Source organism: Pongo pygmaeus, chromosome 2 (assembly GCF_028885625.2).
Source record: "Pongo pygmaeus isolate AG05252 chromosome 2, NHGRI_mPonPyg2-v2.0_pri, whole genome shotgun sequence".
NCBI classification, from domain to species: domain Eukaryota; kingdom Metazoa; phylum Chordata; class Mammalia; order Primates; family Hominidae; genus Pongo; species Pongo pygmaeus.
In genome coordinates, this window is record NC_085930.1 from 193100150 (window position 1) to 193117540 (window position 17391).

The 17391-nt window shown below is 49.6% G+C and overlaps 1 protein-coding gene across 1 annotated transcript; it reads right to left on the reverse strand.

The window, feature by feature from the left end:
* Positions 1-4574: 4574 nt before the first annotated feature.
* LOC129032971 (cytochrome P450 2J5-like) lies at positions 4575-15875 on the reverse strand. Its single transcript, XM_054480871.1, is given in 7 exon segments — positions 4575-4792; positions 4890-5031; positions 11795-11982; positions 13062-13203; positions 13636-13809; positions 13975-14349; positions 15705-15875. Coding segments are annotated over 7 exon segments (1410 nt in total).
* Positions 15876-17391: the final 1516 nt, after the last annotated feature.

Genomic DNA, 17391 nt, shown 5'->3' on the forward strand with positions numbered 1-17391 from the left:
AGGAAACAAGCACCCTCCATTCAGAGGCTGCAGGAGCATCCTCAGGGGACAGCCAGGGCTCAGTCAGCTGACAGAGGGAAGGACTGGGTAAGGTGTGCTGACCAGGAACCAGGCGAAGGAATATTTATCGATTATTGTTAGTAGTTGCAGTTTATCAGGCACTTAGCATGTACCAGGGACTGTGCTAGGTATTCTTCATGCATTATTATATTTTTAAATTTATTTATTTTTATTTATTTATTTTTTTGAGATAGTCTTGCTATATTGCCCAGGCTAGAGTGCAGTGGTGCCATCTCTGCTCACGGCATCCTCTGCCTCCTAGATTCAAGCAATTCTCGTGCCTCAGCCTCCCGAGTAGCTGGAATTACAGGTGTCCGCCACTAAGCCCGGCTAATTTTTGTATTTTTAGTAGAGACAAGGTTTCACCATATTTGGCCAGGCTAGTCTCGAACTCGTGACCTCAAGTGATCCACCCGCATTGGCCTCCCAAAGTACTGGGATTATAGGCATGAGCCACCACACCCAGCTGCATTATTATACATATATACATACATATATATATATATATATTTTTTTTTTTGAGACGGAGTCTTGTTCTGTCACCCAGGCTAGAGTGCAGTGGCGTGATCTCAGCTCACTGCAACCTCCACCTCCCGGGTTCAAGCAATTCTCCTGCCTCAGCCTCTCGAGTAACTGAAACTACAGGCATGTGCCACCACACCCAGCTAATTTTTGTATTTTTAGTAGAGACAGGGCTTCACCATGTTAGCCAGGCTGGTCTTGAACTCCTAACCTCAGGCAATCCGCCCGCCTCGGCCTCCCAAAGTGCTGGGATTACAGGCGTGAGCCACTGCGCCTGGCCGCATTATTATATTTAATGTTAATATCAATCAAATGAGTTAGCATTATTATCTCCACTTTGCAGATGAGGGAACTGAGGCTTATTGATATTCTGACACTTTCTAACTAATTCACCTGTGAGCGCCTGACTTTCATTCCTATAAATTCAGGCTGGCCCGGTGGCTCACACCTGTGATCCCAGCACTTTGGGAGGTCAAGGTGGGCAGATCACCTGAGGTCAAGAGTTCCAAACCAGCCTGGCCAACATGGTGAAACCCTGTCTCTACTAAAAATACAAAAATTAACCAGGTGTGGTGGTGCACACCTATAATCCCAGCTACTTGGGAGGCTGAGGCAGGAGAATTGCTTGAACCCGGGAGGCGGGAGTTGCAGTGAGCCAAGATCACTGAACTCCAGCCTGGGCGACAGAGTGAGACTCCATCTCAAAAATTAATTAATTAATTCAGATAATTGTATCTACCTTGTCACTTTGGTATTTAAATGGCTTCATCTATGTTAGGTGCCCAGTGCACTTCCTAGCACACGGTTGGCAATCAACACATGGCAGCTATTGTCATATCGTCATGAAGATATGGAAGCTGAAAGGGAAGCCTATCCACAGGGGAAGGGCTCCCTGCAGCGTCATCATTTTAGAGCTAAAAACAAAGGTGCGAGTGCTTTCGGATGCTGTCTGGGGGAAGGAGAGCCCTGCCAACATAAACAGAGCATTCATCACCCACCAGGCCCTGTGCTGGGCGTTGTCACTCCCGACAATCCTAAAGGAAGCCTCCATTTGTCATATGAGGAGACCGAAGCACACAAGGACTGGGTTATTGAGAGCAAAACTGGGATTTCAACCAAGGCCAAAGCCCAAGTGAGGGAAAGCTTCCTGGAGGAGTTGGCCTTTGAATGGAATAACATGCAGAGGGCTGGACAGGATCAAAGACAGGAGGCTGGATGGTGGAGAGGATGGGTGTTAGAAGGGGCTGCAAGCTCCAGACAGGGGCTCTAACAGAGAAAGGGTTAGGAAAGTGAGGTAGGAAGCAGGTGAATTAGAACCTGGCTTTGTTTTCTCCGCCCCAGATCCTGCCTGGATCACAGACAGCTGCCAGCTCAGGGTGGGACCTCCCAGGCCCGAGAACCCCAGGCTGTCTCCTCCTCTCTGGGACCCCACTTGCCTGGTGCTTCCCAGTCTGGACTCCCGAGGCCCTGGATATGGCACCACACAGAAAATAAGATATCTATGAGAAAGCTCCAGGATTTCACAAAGCCTGAAGAAAGGCCAGAGGCTAATTCATACATCATGGTTTTTGTTTTTTGTTTTGTTTTGTTTTGAGACAGGGTCTTACTCTGTCAGCCAGGCTGGAGTGCAGTGGCACGATCTCTGCTCACTGCAACCTCCGCCTCCTGGGTTCAAGCGATTCTCCTGCCTCAGTCACCCAAGTAGCTAAGACTATGGTGTGTACCACCACGCCCGGCTAATTTTTGTATTTTTAGTAAAGACGGGGTTTAACCATGTTGCCCAGGCTGGTCTTGAACTCCTGGCCTCAAGTGATCCACCCACCTCAGCCTTCCAAAGTGCTGGGATTACAGGCGCTAGCCATTGAGCCTGGCCAATACGTCATGTTTTATTTCTGGCTAGACTCCTTTCAGCCTGGTGTAGCAGTAATGATTGATCTCCTACTAATTAGAAACATTGGTTCATTCATATGTATGTCCTTTAAATAACACAAAAGAGAGAGGTAAGGCATTTCCTTTTTTTTTTTTTTGAGACGGAGTCTCATTCTGTCTCCCAGGCTGGAGTGCAGTGGTGCAATCTCTGCTCACTACAACCTCCGCCTCCCAGGTTCAAGTGATCCTCCTGCCTCAGCCTCCTGAATAACTGGGATTACAGGCATGTGCCACCACACCCAGCTAACTTTTTTGTATTTTTGGTAGACAGGGCTTCACCATGTTTGCCAGGCTGGTCTTGAACTCCTGACCTCAGGTGATCCACCCGCCTTGGCCTCTCAAAGTGCTAGGATTACTGGCGTGAGCCACCATGTCTGGCCCGAGGCATTTCCTTTTTAAAGCTCAGATTTATTGAGGCATGGTTTATATACAATAACACTCATTTAAGTGTACAGTTGTATGAGTTTTGACGAACACATACAGTTGTGTAACCATCACCACAATCAAGATACAGAACATTTCTATTACCCCAGAAAGTCTCCTCATGTCTTTTTACAGTCAACCCATAACCCTACTCCCAAATCCTGGCAGCCACTTAACTACCGAATATTTTCTGTCCCTGTAGGTTTGCCTTTTTAAGAATATCACAGAAATGGAATCATATAATATGCATTTGTGTGAACATATATTTTCATTTCTTTTGGGTAATACCTAAGATTGGGACTGCTGGGTTGTGTGGTGTAATGTTTAATTTTACAAGAAATTGCCAAACTGTTTTCCAATGTAGTTGTACCTTTTTACATTTCCACCTGCAGGGTATGAGAATTCCATTTGCTTCGCATCTTTTCCAGTACTTGGAATTGTCAGGGTTTTCTTTTTAGCAGTTCTAATAGGTATGTAATGGTATTTCATTTGATTTTAGTTTGCATTTCCTTAATGCAAATCAGTCTTTTTTTTTTTCTGAGACAGAGTCTCGCTCTGTCACCCAGGTTGGACTGTAGTGGTACAATCTCCACCCACTGCAACCTCTGCCACCTGGAACTCACAAGTCATTCTTTGCTTTTGCTGTTGTTTGTTTTTGTTTTTGTTTTTTTGTTTTGAGACAGTTTCACTCTTGGATCCCAGGCTGGAGTGCAGCGGTGCGATCTTGGCTCACTGCAACCTCCGCTTTCTGGGTTCAAGCGATTCTCCTGCCTCAGCCTCCCGAGTAGCTGGGATTACAGGCGCCCGCCACCATGCCCAGGTAATTTTTGTATTTTTAGTAGAGACGGGGTTTCACCATGTTGGCCAGGCTGGTCTTGAACTCCTGACCTCAAGTGATCCACCTGCCTCGGCCTCCCAAAGTGCTGGGATTACAGGCGTGAGCCACCATGCCCAGCCACTAGTCATTCTTTTTTAATAAACAAGGCTTGTCTGGACACGCAAGGATTCAAAATTTAGGGACCCTTGTGTGGAAACTAAAGTGGGTCTTCAGTGAAGAATTTGCTGGAAACAGTTATATGTCTGCTGGCTTTGCTGGATTGAGATGGTGAGATCTTTCTCTGCCCTAGGTCTGCAGAGAACTGCAGTTCTTCCTTCTGGTCAGGAGAGGGCAGGAGAGGGCAGAAAATAAGCTGCCCCGATTCACTTTTTTTTTTTTTTTTGGTTTACCAGTCCCCAGCATCCAGAGTATTTGCATTTGCATGCATTATTATATTCATAGTTTTGCTCGAAAGTTTGCCTTTTCCTCTGAACCTAGTTAGTTAGCTGCTGACTTGTGAGGCTTGATTCCCCAAAATTAACTTTGTGGACTGATTTAATGCCAAACTTAACCAACCTTAGAAAATCTTTGCCTGCCAAAGCATAACTAACCTAATTTAAGAATTGAACTACCCAAACTGAGCTACCTCTGTAGAATCCTTACTAAGTCTATTCTCCAGTGTCACCCCACAGAGCTCGCGTTAGGGGCAACCATGAGCAGCTGAGCTGCATGAACCCCTGGTCCTCCTCTTCTCTAACTTTGCAGGAACCAAAAGAGACTGAGGAAGGACTTCATGGGGGACAGGCCTCCAGACCCCCCGTGGCTAAAGGCCATCCTCCCTAGGACCAGGGCTGTGGCTGCTCAGGTGGGGCACTGCGCAGATCTCCTGGGGCTGGGGTTGTAAAGTGCCCCCAAAGATGTACTCCAGCTTGAGCCCCGGGCTCCCTTCTGGCAGTTGGAACCGAAAGGTCCTGAGGAGGGTGACAAACATCAGGAAGAGCTCCATTCAAGCCAGCTGGTCCGCTGGGTACACACGATGCCCTGGAAACAGAAAGAAAAGTCAGAAGTGGCAGCTGTCCCTGTGTCTGTCCTACCTCAGCCCCACCCACCACCCAGGATCCAGCTCCGTGCCTAGTACCTGCAGAGAATGGCAGGAAGGCCTCACTGGCCACAGAGTTTCCATCCTTGTCCGAGAAGTGGCCAGGGTTGAACTGTCGAGGAGTCTCCCGGCACTCAGGGTCATAGAGCACAGAGGCCAGGTTGGGTAAGATGACGGTGCCCTGCAGAGAGATGCTGGTGTGGCTCAGGGAGCCTCAGATGGTACCCAGTACCCGGCCCTGACACTGAGCTACAGTGAGCTTGGAGAATACCCAGTGTGCTGCTGGGAGCAGTCCAGGGCCTCGAGGAGACTCAGCAGCCGGCCCTCAGGCTGCCCTTCCTCCAGGCTCACATCAGTGAAGGAGCCGAGCAGGACACCCTCCTGGCTAAGGACTGCCCAGCTTTATCCTGAAGACTTCCAGCCACATCTAGGGACATGAAGCTGTTGCCTCCTACAGAGAAGGCCAACAGCTGGGGCCATGTCTGGAAGGGGCCAAGGACAGCCCAGGACAACACACACCGGGGCAGGGGGTGTGTGCACACGTGGGTGTTCGAGGAAGAGACAGAACGAGGAGAAATGGAATGGCAAACAGGCAGAGAAAGAGGAACTGAGTGATGGAAAGACAGAGAGGAGACAGAAAGCTTCACTCTTTAGGGTTGGGGAGACGAAAACATGAACCATAATCCCAACTCTAACCTTCAGCCTAACCCCAACCCTCACCTTCCCCCAAACCCAAACCCAAATCTTCCCTCTCACCCTCACCCCAGCCCTCACTCTATCTCAAAGGAGTCACAGTGAGTGATCAGAAAGAGAATCAGACCAAGCAGATGGGAGCAGGGTAACATCTGCTCCTTATCATGTGGGCCCTGGGCTGACCGGAAACAGCATAAGGAGGCCAAAGTGGAGCCAGGATGGGGTCGGTTATGGTCCCCGACCCTAGAACACTCAGCTCTGGGATTCCGGGGAAGACCTCATACCCCAGGGCTCATTTACCAAATACCACAAAATTAAACCAGCTACTCTTGTAGAGACCAGAGGGCTGACTACAGAATTCTTGATTCTGACCAAAAAAAAAAGCTTGAAATTAAAAAAAAAAAAAAAGCTTAGCGAGTTTGAAGCCTGCATTCTAACAGAAACCAATAAAGAATGCAAAAATGGAGCAGATGCTGGCTGGTCGCAGTGGCTCACGCCTGTAATCCCAGCACTTTGGGAGGCCAATGAGGGCAGATCGCTTGAGGTCAGGAGTTTGAGACCAGCCTGGCCAACATGGCGAAACCCCATCTGTACTAAAAATACAAAAATTAATCGGGCGTGGTGGCATGTGCCTGTAATCCCAGCTATTTGGGAGGCTGAGGCAGGCAGAGGTTGTAGTGAGCCAAGATCACGCCTCTGCACTCCAGCCTGGGCAACAGAGCAAGATTCCATCTAAAAAAAAAAAAAAACCAGAATGCAGAAATTGTTTTCAGGGGAAATTGTTCTTTTTTGCCATTGGTGCAGTACAGTAGGCTTAGGCAAGGTGCCTCATCCCAGCCACGTGTACCAATAGGGCACCCAGACTTGCTCACTCTGTAGCTTTAAGCAGAGGTGTTGGGGAGGCCTGTGTTCTTGCTGCTGCCTGAGTGAGCTATAGATTTCCCAATTCCCATTTTCTCTACCTGGGATTAAGTAACCTCTGCATTGCAACAGTTCTTACTAATCACCTTCAGAGGAGGAGGCTCCTAGCAAGATGCTCTTTTCCCTCCAGAATTATTTGTGTCCTTTTTTGGGTGATGTTCTGGCCTCCTTGCAAAGGAGGATCTCAGCTCATGGAACAGGTTCAGAGCACAGCCTATCCAGTATGCAAAAAGGACAGCCCCCCCCCCCCCCACCAACCGCCCTCCACTTCCCCAGACTGTAGAACCATCTACCTGCTGGGTACCTCCTGGGGTCGCTGTGCCAGCTTCTGCCCAGTAAATGGCAGTTTGGAATTCACAATCAAATAGAACATCTGAGAAGAGAGACAGGCTGGAAGTGCAACCATCGTATCAGGGACTGTTGCTGTTGTCACGATCACTTAACTGATGAAATGGTTAGGAACAGTTTAGGAATATCTGTAACATTTAATGGTCTGCTGTCAAGCTTTGATTCCACTTTCAGCAGACATCTCTCGCCCAAGTTGTAAAAGCTCAATATTGATTTCAGCTCGTTAATGGGCCCCTGGAGCCTTTATCACAGAACAACTCCTAGAATCAAATTGGCAGGAATGAGCTCTTAATAAGGAAATTTCTAATCCCAAACGGCATAACACAGAGCAGTACCCTGGCCCCCTCTTTTTAACTTAAGTTGGCACAGCTTCTAGACAACCTGGGCCTGGGTCCTCCTGCCATGCCAGCAGCAAGATGATCTGATGCCCTGGTCCTATCCACTTCCCCAGAGACTCTTGACAAACCTGTAAACTTGCTGGCCAATTTCTGCCAAGGACAGAATGACAGTGTAAAACATCTCCATTGTCATCTCCAATGACAGTGTAAAACATCACATTGGTTCACTTACCTAGAGTGGCTTTTTCGTATAAATACAAACAGCAGGGCATATGGTAGGAAAAGAAAACACTTTAGAGTCAGAGGGACATGCATTTGAAACTCAGCTAAGTCACTTACTCGCTGTGTTTGGGTGGTTTCTTAAGCGCTCTATGCTGAAGTTTCTCTATCTGTGGAAAAGAAACAGCAACAAAGCGTCCGAAGGATAGGGCTGCTGTGAAGAAAAAAATGTGTGGAGGAGGGAACCTCAAGTCTGGGCAAATTAATAATAAGTTAATAATGGGGCCGGGCATGGTGGCTCATGCCTGTAATTCCAGCACTTTGAGAGGCAGAGGCAGGCGGATTACTTGAGGTCAGGAGTTCAAGACCAGCCTGGCCAAACTGGCGAAACCCCGTCTTTACTAAAAATAAAAAAATAAATTAAAAATAATAAAAATTAGCTGGACATGGTGGCACGTGCCTGTAATACCAGCTACTTGGGAGGACGAGGTGGGAGAATTGCTTGAGCCCCGGAGGTGGAGGCTACAGTGAGCTGAGATCACACCACTGTACTCCAGGGCAGTACTCAGGGCAGAGCCAAAGCTCCTTTCTGAGGAAAGTCTCAGGGCTCCCGCCACCACCTCTATGTACAGAGGCATCACCCTGCACCAGGGCACCAAGATGAGTCACTCTGTTTCATTTTCATTAAAATGGCAACCTCACACCTACACATGTTGGTATGTTACCCCAATGAGCCTTGACTCCCAGGATACACACCTTTGTGTAATCCCCTCCCCTTGAGGATAGGATGGATTCAGTAACTCACTTCTAACAAATAGGAAATGGGCCAGATGCAGTGGCTCATGCCTGGAATCCCAGCACTCTGGAAGGCCAAGGTGGGAGGATCACTTGAGCCCAGGAATTTGAGACCAACCTAGGCAACATGGTGAAACCCCATCTCTACCAAAAATTTAAAAATTAGCCCATTGTGGTGGCACAATGTGGTGCCTGTAGTTCCAGCTACTCAGGCGGCTGAGGTGGGAGGATCACCCAAGCCTGGGAAGTCGAGGCTGCAGTAAGCCATTATTGTGTCCCTTCACTCCAACCCAGGGAACAGAGGGAGACACTGTCTCAAACAGTAACAACAACAACAACAACAAAGCCAACAAATAGAATATGGCAAAAGCGGCCGGGTGCGGTGGCTCACACCTGTAATCCCAGCACTTTGAGAGGCTGAGGCAGGCTGATCACTTGAGGTCAGGAGTTCAAGACCAGCCTGGCCAACATGGCAAAACCCCATCTCTACTAAAATATACAAAAATTAGCCAGGCATGGTGGCACATGCCTGTAATCCCAGCCACTCGGGTGGCTGAGGCAGGAGAATTGCTTGAGCCCAGGAGGTGGAGGTTGCACTGAGCTGAGATTGCACCACTGCACTCCAGCCTGGGGTGACAGAGCGAGATTCTGTCAAAAAAAAAAAAGAATATGGCAAAAGCAATGGGATATCACATCTAAGATTAGGTTACAAAAAGACTGTTGCTTCTGTTTTGGGTGCTCTCTTGCTTGCTCTCTCTGATGGGGGTCAGCTGCCATGTTTTGAGCTACCCTATGCAGAGGCCCATGTGTCAAGGAACTGAAGGTCTCCAGCCAATAGTTCATGAGCAACCGGGTCCTGAAGACCTCTGTGTAAGTGAGCTTGAAGTGGAGCCTCCCCTAGGGGAGTCTTCAGGTGACACCGTAGCCCCAACAACTTGATGGTAACCTCATGAGAGACCTTGAATCAGAGACATCCAGCTGAGCCGCACCCATTTTCCTAACCCTCAGAAACTGTGAAATGATAAATGCTGTTGTTCTAAGCCACTAAATTTTGGGGTAATTTGTTACACAGTAAGATAGGTAAGTAATTCAACATCCATCATCTAGGATCTGCATGGCTCTGTCAACAGTACAGAGCACCATTGTACCGAATGACGCCGTGGGCACAAAGCTCTCAGCACACAGCAAGCCTGGGCAAAGAGCAGGTGTCATCATGTTATTGTCCAGCTCACGTCAAAAATCTGCTCGGAAAGCTGTCTCAAGCTGGATCACCAGAGAGCTATCATCTTCAAATGTGCTCGAGACCAACCTGGCCAACATGGTGAAACTGCATCGCTACAAAAACAAAAAAACAACAACAAAAACTATGAAAATTAGCCAGGCATGGGGGCTCATGCTGTAGTCCTAGCTACTCGGGAGGGTGAGGTGGGAAGATCGATTGAGCTGGGAGGTAGAGGCTGTGGTGAGCCATGATCATGCCACTGCACTCCAGCCTGGGCGACAGAGCAAGACTCTGTCTCAAAAATAAATAAATATTGGCCAGACGCGGTGGCTCACGCCTGTAATCCCAGCACTTTGGGAGGCCGAGGCAGGCAGATCACTTGAGGTCAGGAGTTCTAGACAAGCCTGGCCAACATGGTGAAACCCTATCTCTACTAAAAAATACAAAAATTAGCCGGGCGTGGTGGCACGCACCTGTCATCCCAGCTACTCAGGCGCTTGAACCTGGGAGGCGGAGGCTGCAGTGAGCCGAGATGGAGCCACTGCACTCCAGCCTGGGTGACAGAGCAAGACTCTGTCTCAAAAAAAAAAAAAAAAAAAAAAAAAGAATAGAGGTTAAAAATAAATGATTATTTATATAAACTTCAAATGTGTTATTTTGGCTACCTGTAGGAATGAAAGGAATTTTATCTCTTAAAAGGAATTGAGATAAGAAACAACTGCCATCTTGAAGAATATTTCTGCATCTTTTAAAAACTCCTGCTTGAAGCACTGCCCACTACATGGTCCACTGGCCCACAAAAGAATATTGTGAATGATGATCCTTGTCATAACTTACAGGCATGTGATAAGCCAAAGCTTTCCCGATACAGGCATGCTTCCTTTTATCACATAATAACTCATAATTAATCGAGACTTCCTTTTTTCCCTTCACTCCAATGAAATTCAGACTTGAGTTTTATGTACATAGGAGGCAACTGTTCTTGATTTGACTTATTTTTATAACTTTCTTCCTCTCTCCTTATTTGGCACTTGTTCTCTTAACCTTGCTATAAAATGAAAGAAGCAAGAAAGGCATTTCTGCTGGAAACCAGTTTTAAGGAGATAATACAAAATGTAGACCAAACCTAAGGCACATAAATTGCAAATGGCATAAATGTTCACCAACAAGGGTTAAAATTGCAAAACATCCATTTGGTGGAACATTATGCAGCCATTAAGAATGATGTAGATGCCCAGCGTGGTGGCTCACACCTGCAATCCCAGCACTTTGGGACGCCTAGGCAGGCAATCACCCGAGGTCAGGAGTTCAAGACCAGCCTGGCCAATGTGGTGAAACCCCGTCTTTACTAAAAATACAAAAAAAAAAAAAATTAGCCAGGTGTGGTGGCACACCTGTAGTCCCAGCTATGTGGGAGGCTGAGGCAGGAGAATTGCTTGAACCTGGGAGACGGAGGTTGCGGTGAGCTGAGATCACACCACTGCCCTCCAGCCTGGGAGACAGAACAAGACTCTGTTTCAAAAAAACAACAACAAAAACAAAACAAAACAACAAAAAACAGAATGATGTAGAGCAGCGGTTTTCAAAGTGTGGTCCCTGGACCCACAGCATCAGCACCACCTGGGAGCTTGTTAGAAAGGCAAATTCTCAGCTCCCCCTAGACAGATAATGTCCAGAGGAAGAGTCCAGCAGTGTCTGCTTTCACAAGCCCTCCAGGTGATTCTGATGTACCTGGAAGTTTGAGAACCACTGCTATGAAGAATCTGAATATTAAGTGCAATGAAGGATTCAGAATGATATATTCAGCAGAATTGCAACTATGTAAACTATATGTGTGCAAAAAAAAGATTGGAGAGTGGTGGATTATCATGTCTGCAAGGGTTATCTCTGAACAACGGAGAACTTTAAAAATTATCCCTCAGTGAGTACATTCTTTATATTATACATTTTTTTTTGAGACAGAGTCTCACTCTGTCACTCAGGACAGAGTGTGGTGGTGCAATTATGGCTCACTGCAGCCTCAATCTCCCGGGCTCAAGCGATCCTCCTGCCTTAACCTCCCAAGTATCTGGGACTACAGGTGTGCGCCACCATGCCTGGCTAATTTTTTTTTACGTTGTATAGAGACGGGGTCTCGCCATGTTGCCCAGGCTGATCTTGAACTCCTAGGCTCAAGCAATCCTCCCACCTCAGCCTCTCCAAGTGCTGGGATTGTAGGCATAAGCCATGGCACCCGGCTACATTCTTTTATAATCATAACCCCCATCCCAGATGCCACAGAGAGAGAGAGAGATTAAGTGACTGATAGCTGGCAGGTTGGCAGAAGCTATAGCAGATGGCTGTGCTAGGCAGGAAGGATGCTTTCTGCAGGCACTGGGTTGGGTGTAGGGCCGTGTAGGGCCACCTACCTTGCTCATGGGATAGCTGCACACACGTGTGGAGGTCACACACTGGCGCACGGCACCCACGGCCACGACACTGCTGAGGCGCTTCACCTCGTGGAGGACAGCACGGGTGTAAGGCAGTCACTTGTGGTCTTCATAGCAGACAACCGGGGCAGCACCCAGGACCTCTTCCAGCTCCAGCTGCACCCTCTCTGCAGGTGGCTCAGTGTGGGTCTGGGGAGGGTGCCTGTGCCCTGGCCTCCCCATCCTCCCTCACTGCCTCCGTCCCCACCCAGGACACTGCTGCCGAGGCTTGCGGCCCTTAGGTCACCCCAAACCACCCTGCCACTCCTGGTCTCACAGGAGCAGACCCTTTTCTGAGGCAGAGCTTGCTTCTTATGAACAAGGTTTTTCAGGGTTTACTCCTCCAGGGGGCACTGGAAGGAAGAGAAAGCACCCAGATTTGAGAACCTGCTATGGGTCAGGTGCTCTATATAAAGAGCATTATGGCCGGGGGCAGTGGCTCACACCTGTAATCCCAACTCTTTGGGAGGCCAAGGCAGGTGGATCACCTGAGGTCAGAAGTTCGAGACCAGCCTGGCCAACATGGTGAAACCCCATCTCTACTAAAAATACAAAAAAATTAGCTGCTTGTGGTGGTGCGCCTGTAATTCCAGCTACTCAGGAGGCTGAGGCAGGAGAATCACTTGAACCCAGGAGGCAGAGGTTGCAGTGAGCCAAGATTGCACCACTGCCCTCCAGCCTGGGTGACAGAGTGAGATACCGTCTTAAAAAAAGCATTATTATGGAGGAGGGACTGTTGTCTCCATTTTACAGATGGAGAAACTGAGGCTCTAACAGGACAGGTACTTTTGCCCAAGGTCACGAAACTTGTGGCACCAGATTTGAATTCAGGTCATAGTCAGTTTGTCCTTGAGAGAAATCCAGCTACATTTTCCCCTCCACAGGTGTGATCTTGAGGTGGACATCAGCACAGGGCCTGGCACTTAGTGGGTGCTGAATCATTACTGAATGAGTGGAATAGTGTTATCCATTGTACATTGGGTCTGAGAGGTGGAATGACTTGCCCAGCATTACGCAGTAAGCAGCAGGGTGGGAACTGAAGCCCCTCCTGTCTGACTCGAAGCCATGAACACTTCCTGTACCACAGCGGCAAGAGCAGGACCCACCCTTGGGGCCACAGAGCAAGGAGAGTGATGGAGGCAATGCCCGTGGCCCAGGTGCCCCACGCATGAGGCAGTCAGCCAGAGTGTGACCAAGGGCCCCTCACCCTGGACAGCTCTGTGCTGGATCATGTGGATGAGTGCCCAGCGCAGGGTGGTGGCCGTGGTGTCGGTGCCTCCCAGAAGCAGGTCGATCACCACCTGGACCAGGTTCTCCTGATTGAATGTGGAGACGGGGTCAACCATGGCCTGGCGAGTGGGGGGTGGGTGAGTGGGGGGCGCAGCTCCGGGTCTAAAGTTCTCTCCTGACAGAGCCCTGGGGTTTCCTTGAAGCCTGATCTGAGACCTGTGCGGCCAGAGCTTGAGGTTCCAACCCCTCAAGAGGGCCTGATTCTCAGGACTGCATTGATGTTGATGGGGGGCTGCCCTGGCGTTCTGGCCCTGACATCAGCCAGGTCTTCTGCTTCCTACCCTACCCATGTCTGCAGAAGCCAGCCCTGCCCTGGGAAAAGGTAGGGAAGAAAACCCTGTTTTAACTCAAACTTTCAGGGTGCTTTGGAAGCTTGTAGATAGAGTCAAAGATGAGAAACTGAGACGATGGCTTAGAAATGAGGTGCTCAGAAACGAGGTGCAGCCCAAAAAGATGGCCCCTCCTTTCCTGAGCAGCCGTTCCAGGCTCACCTTGGAGATCTGGGCCAGGTAGCAGCTGATGAAGTCCTTGGAGGCCTCCGGTGCCCTGAGTTTGTGCCTGGTGATCTCCTGGCAGATGAAGCTCCGCACGACCTCTTGGTACCTAAATATCTCCTGGTGGGGTCCTGGGAGGTGACGGAGGGCCCAGGGAAATACGTCGTACAGCTGTGGAGAGAGAGGCCCACCCAGGGCCTACTCAGGAGCCAGCCTCTGAGTGGGCACTCTCAGGTATTTTGGCCACTTAATCCCCTCCCCACATTCTCAGGATATAGAGCCATCATCATCCCCATCTACACAGGAGCCCACTGAGGGGCAGAGAGTGAGGCTGACTTGTCCAGGGTCCCAGAGCTGGCCAGGGCTTGGGTTGAGACTTGAATCCAGGTCTTTCAACCGCCAGAGCTGGTTCCTTGTCATACCACCCCCACCCCTCACACAGGTCCTGGCAGTCCCCTCTCTGTTAACAGCTCTGAGCCAGCCCCGACTCCCTGAGTGTAGTGACCATCTAGCCGCCTCCCCCTGCACAGCAGGAGGGGCAGCCCTGCCTCGTTCTCCAAACAGGTCCTGGAAGAGCGGGGTGAGGGACCTGCCAGAGAATTGCTCCGAGTTGGAGACCAGCGCTGCCTTCACTGCCCGGAAGCAACTAAGCACCACAATGGGGATTGGGCTCACCCGCACGGTGAACACACTGCCGTGGGTCTGTGCCAGCTGTGGAGAGGTGGGATGACACTTACTGCAGGAGCACCTTCTCAGAGTGCCTCCAGCCCCGTTCCTCAGGCAAGCCAAGCCCTGGGTCACAGGTCCCCCCATGCACTTGGAATAGTCAGGGCCCAGCACTTTCACCCCATTAATCCTGGGAGGTGGGAATGTTCTACCCATTTTACAGATGATATTAAATAACCAGTTTCTCAAGGGCTTGGTGTCCCATGTGGACTTTACATATGTTACTTGAGTCCACCCTCAGTAGAAGTGTGCAGGTAGGCTCTTTATCTCCATTTTATGAGTTAAAAAACAGAGGCCAGGCCGGGTGCAGTGGCTCACGCCTGTAATCCCAGCACTTGGGAGGCCAAGGCGGGTGGATCACCTGAGGTCAGGAGTTTGAGACCAGCCTGGCCAACATGGTGAAACCCCGTCTCTACTAAAAGTACAAAAATTAGCAGGGGGTGGTGGTACACGTCTGTAATCCCAGCTACTCGGGAGGCTGAGGCAGGAGAATCGCTTGAACCCGGGAGGCGGAGTTTGCAGTGAGCTGAGATTGTGCCATTGTACTTCAGCCTGGGCAACAGAGCAAGACTCCGTTTCAAAACAAAACAACAAACAAACAAAACCCAAAAAAAACAGGCCAAAAAAGGCAGTAAAAGATGAGGACCTTGAACCCAGGTCTCCTGACTCCCAGTACAATGCTCTTTCCACTGCGTGGGAAGCCTGAGGATCATAGTTGTCTGATAGCGCCAACCAGATATTTTTTAAAAATTTGTTGAGTGTGATTAAGAAGAGGGCTGAGCACGGCCTTAGGAAAGACAGTGTCCTGCCTGCCACCATTCTCAGCAGCACCCCAGCCCCACCCACTCAATCCAACAGCGTCCTTCAGCTGAGGCTCCAGCTACCCTGGCGGTGGCTTTGTGCAGAGATTCCTTGAGTAATGTCACTTGAATGTGCCCTTGTGGGGGTCCCATTCCCCCCAACTCCCATCTCAAGTGGCTTTTCAGAAAACTTCTTCCAGCCACACACAGTGCTCTCCTGGAGTCGAGTTCTGTTCAGTGATTTTCGCCATCCTGTTCCATTGGCAGTGGACTTCTCCTGCACTCAGATTTCTTAGATTAGACTTCTTAGATTCTGCACAAAGTCCACAATTTTTGCAATCTCCCTATCACCCTGCATTTGACAGGCGAGGAAACTGAGGCTCAAAGCCTCCCAGCTAATAAATGGTAAGACCAGGATTCACCCCACACGTGTCTGACCTCTGTTCCTTCTTTCTGTCTCCAGTGCCGCTGGTCTGAGACAGAGGAGGGGTTCATCTGTCCACCCCTTTAGGGCCTCCAGCTTGAGCACAGGCTTCCTACCTGGAGCAGTGTCTCTGGGTGCAGCTGAAAGCATAGCTGCCACAGGTTTCCAAGGATGGGGAAGGAGAGTGGGCCAGGAGGAAGACAGCTCCTGTCCCAGCAGAAGGTGCCAAGTTTCAGGAGCAGGAAGAAGACGGCCGTCAAAGCCAGCCCACTGAGCAGGGAGAGCATCTCCTTGGTCCTGTGTCTCCTCTCCTCACTTTTGCTTCTTGGTCCCGAGGCTCTGACACACTCTGGCCACCACTCTCTCCCCGCTGTCCCAGGTGCCTGGCCTTGCTTTTATGCTGGTGCTCCCAGGCAGCGTCGTGGAGGGAGGCAAACCCAGGAGCCCTTCCCCAGTGGAGTAAATCCATTTGGTCACACCAGTCACGCCCGGGCCATGCCACTCACCAGGGTGGCAGGGCTGTGGCCTGGGACAGGTTGGGACACCTTCACTCCTGTATCAGTATCATCTTCACCTCTGGACCTCAGAGCTCATCCCTGGTGAGGCTCCTCTCAGCCTCTTCATGGCAGGGTCAGCTGACTGCATGGCTCAGCTCAGGGAGGGACAAGGGGCAGGCAGCCACTAGCAGTGGCAGTGTCTCCCATCAGGACATGCTCTTCCATCTCAACACGCCTGAGGCTGGGCTCCTACTCCTGCTCTCCTCCGCCCAGATGCGCAGCAGCCTTTCTGAGGTCTCTTCAGCTTGTGCTGAATCCCCATGTTTCTCTGTAGCCTTCTCTCTGTCTCTCTCTCCCCTCGCCCCCTCTGACCTCTCTCTCTCTCTCTCTCTCTCTCCTCTCTCTCTCTTTCTCGGTTCTTTCTCCTGCCTCAGCCTCCCGAGTACCAAGTGCTGGGATTACTGGCACCCACCACCACGCCCACCTAATTTTTGTAGTTTTAATAGACATGGAATTTCACCATGTTGGCCAGGCTGGTTTTGAACTCCTGATCCGCCCACCGCAGCCTCCCAAAGTGCTGGGATTACAGGTGTGAGCCACCGTGACTGGCCTCTTTCTTTCTCCTTTGTTTTCTTTCTTTCTCCTTTGTTTTCTTTCTCTCCTTCTCTCTTCCTCTCTCCTTCTCTCTTTCTTTCTTTCTCTCTCTCCCGTTCGTCTTTTTTCTCCTTTTTTCTTTCTTTCTTTCTTTCTTTCCTTCTTTCTTTTCCTTTCTTTCTTTCTCTTTCTTTCCTTTCTTTTCCTTTCTTTCTTTCTTTCTTTCTTTCTTTCTTTCTTTCTTTTTTCTTTCCTCTTTCCTTCTTTCTCTTTTCTCTTTTTCTTTCTCCGTCTCTGTCTCTGTCTCTCTCTCTCTCTCTCTCATTCTTTCTCACTTTCTTTCTTTCAACAGTGTCTCACTGTGTCACCCAGGCTGCAGTGCAGTGGCATGATCATAGCTCACTGTAACCTCAAATTCCTGGGCTCAACCAATCCTCCTGCCACAGCCTCCTGAGTCTCTGGGACTACAGCGGCACCACCATATTCAACTATGTAGCTTTCTCTTAGGTTTCAACTATCTTGGAACCAGGCTGCTGGACTTTAAATCCCAGTTCTACCTCTTACTGGTTTTGTGACCTTGGGCAATTATTTAGCTTCCTCTTGCCTCAGCTTCTTATTTGTACAATGGAGACAAGATCATTTTAGCCAATTGCCTCATAGAGCTACTGTACCAGTGCCCAGCAAGAGAAAGATGTCACAGTCCAGTTGGGTA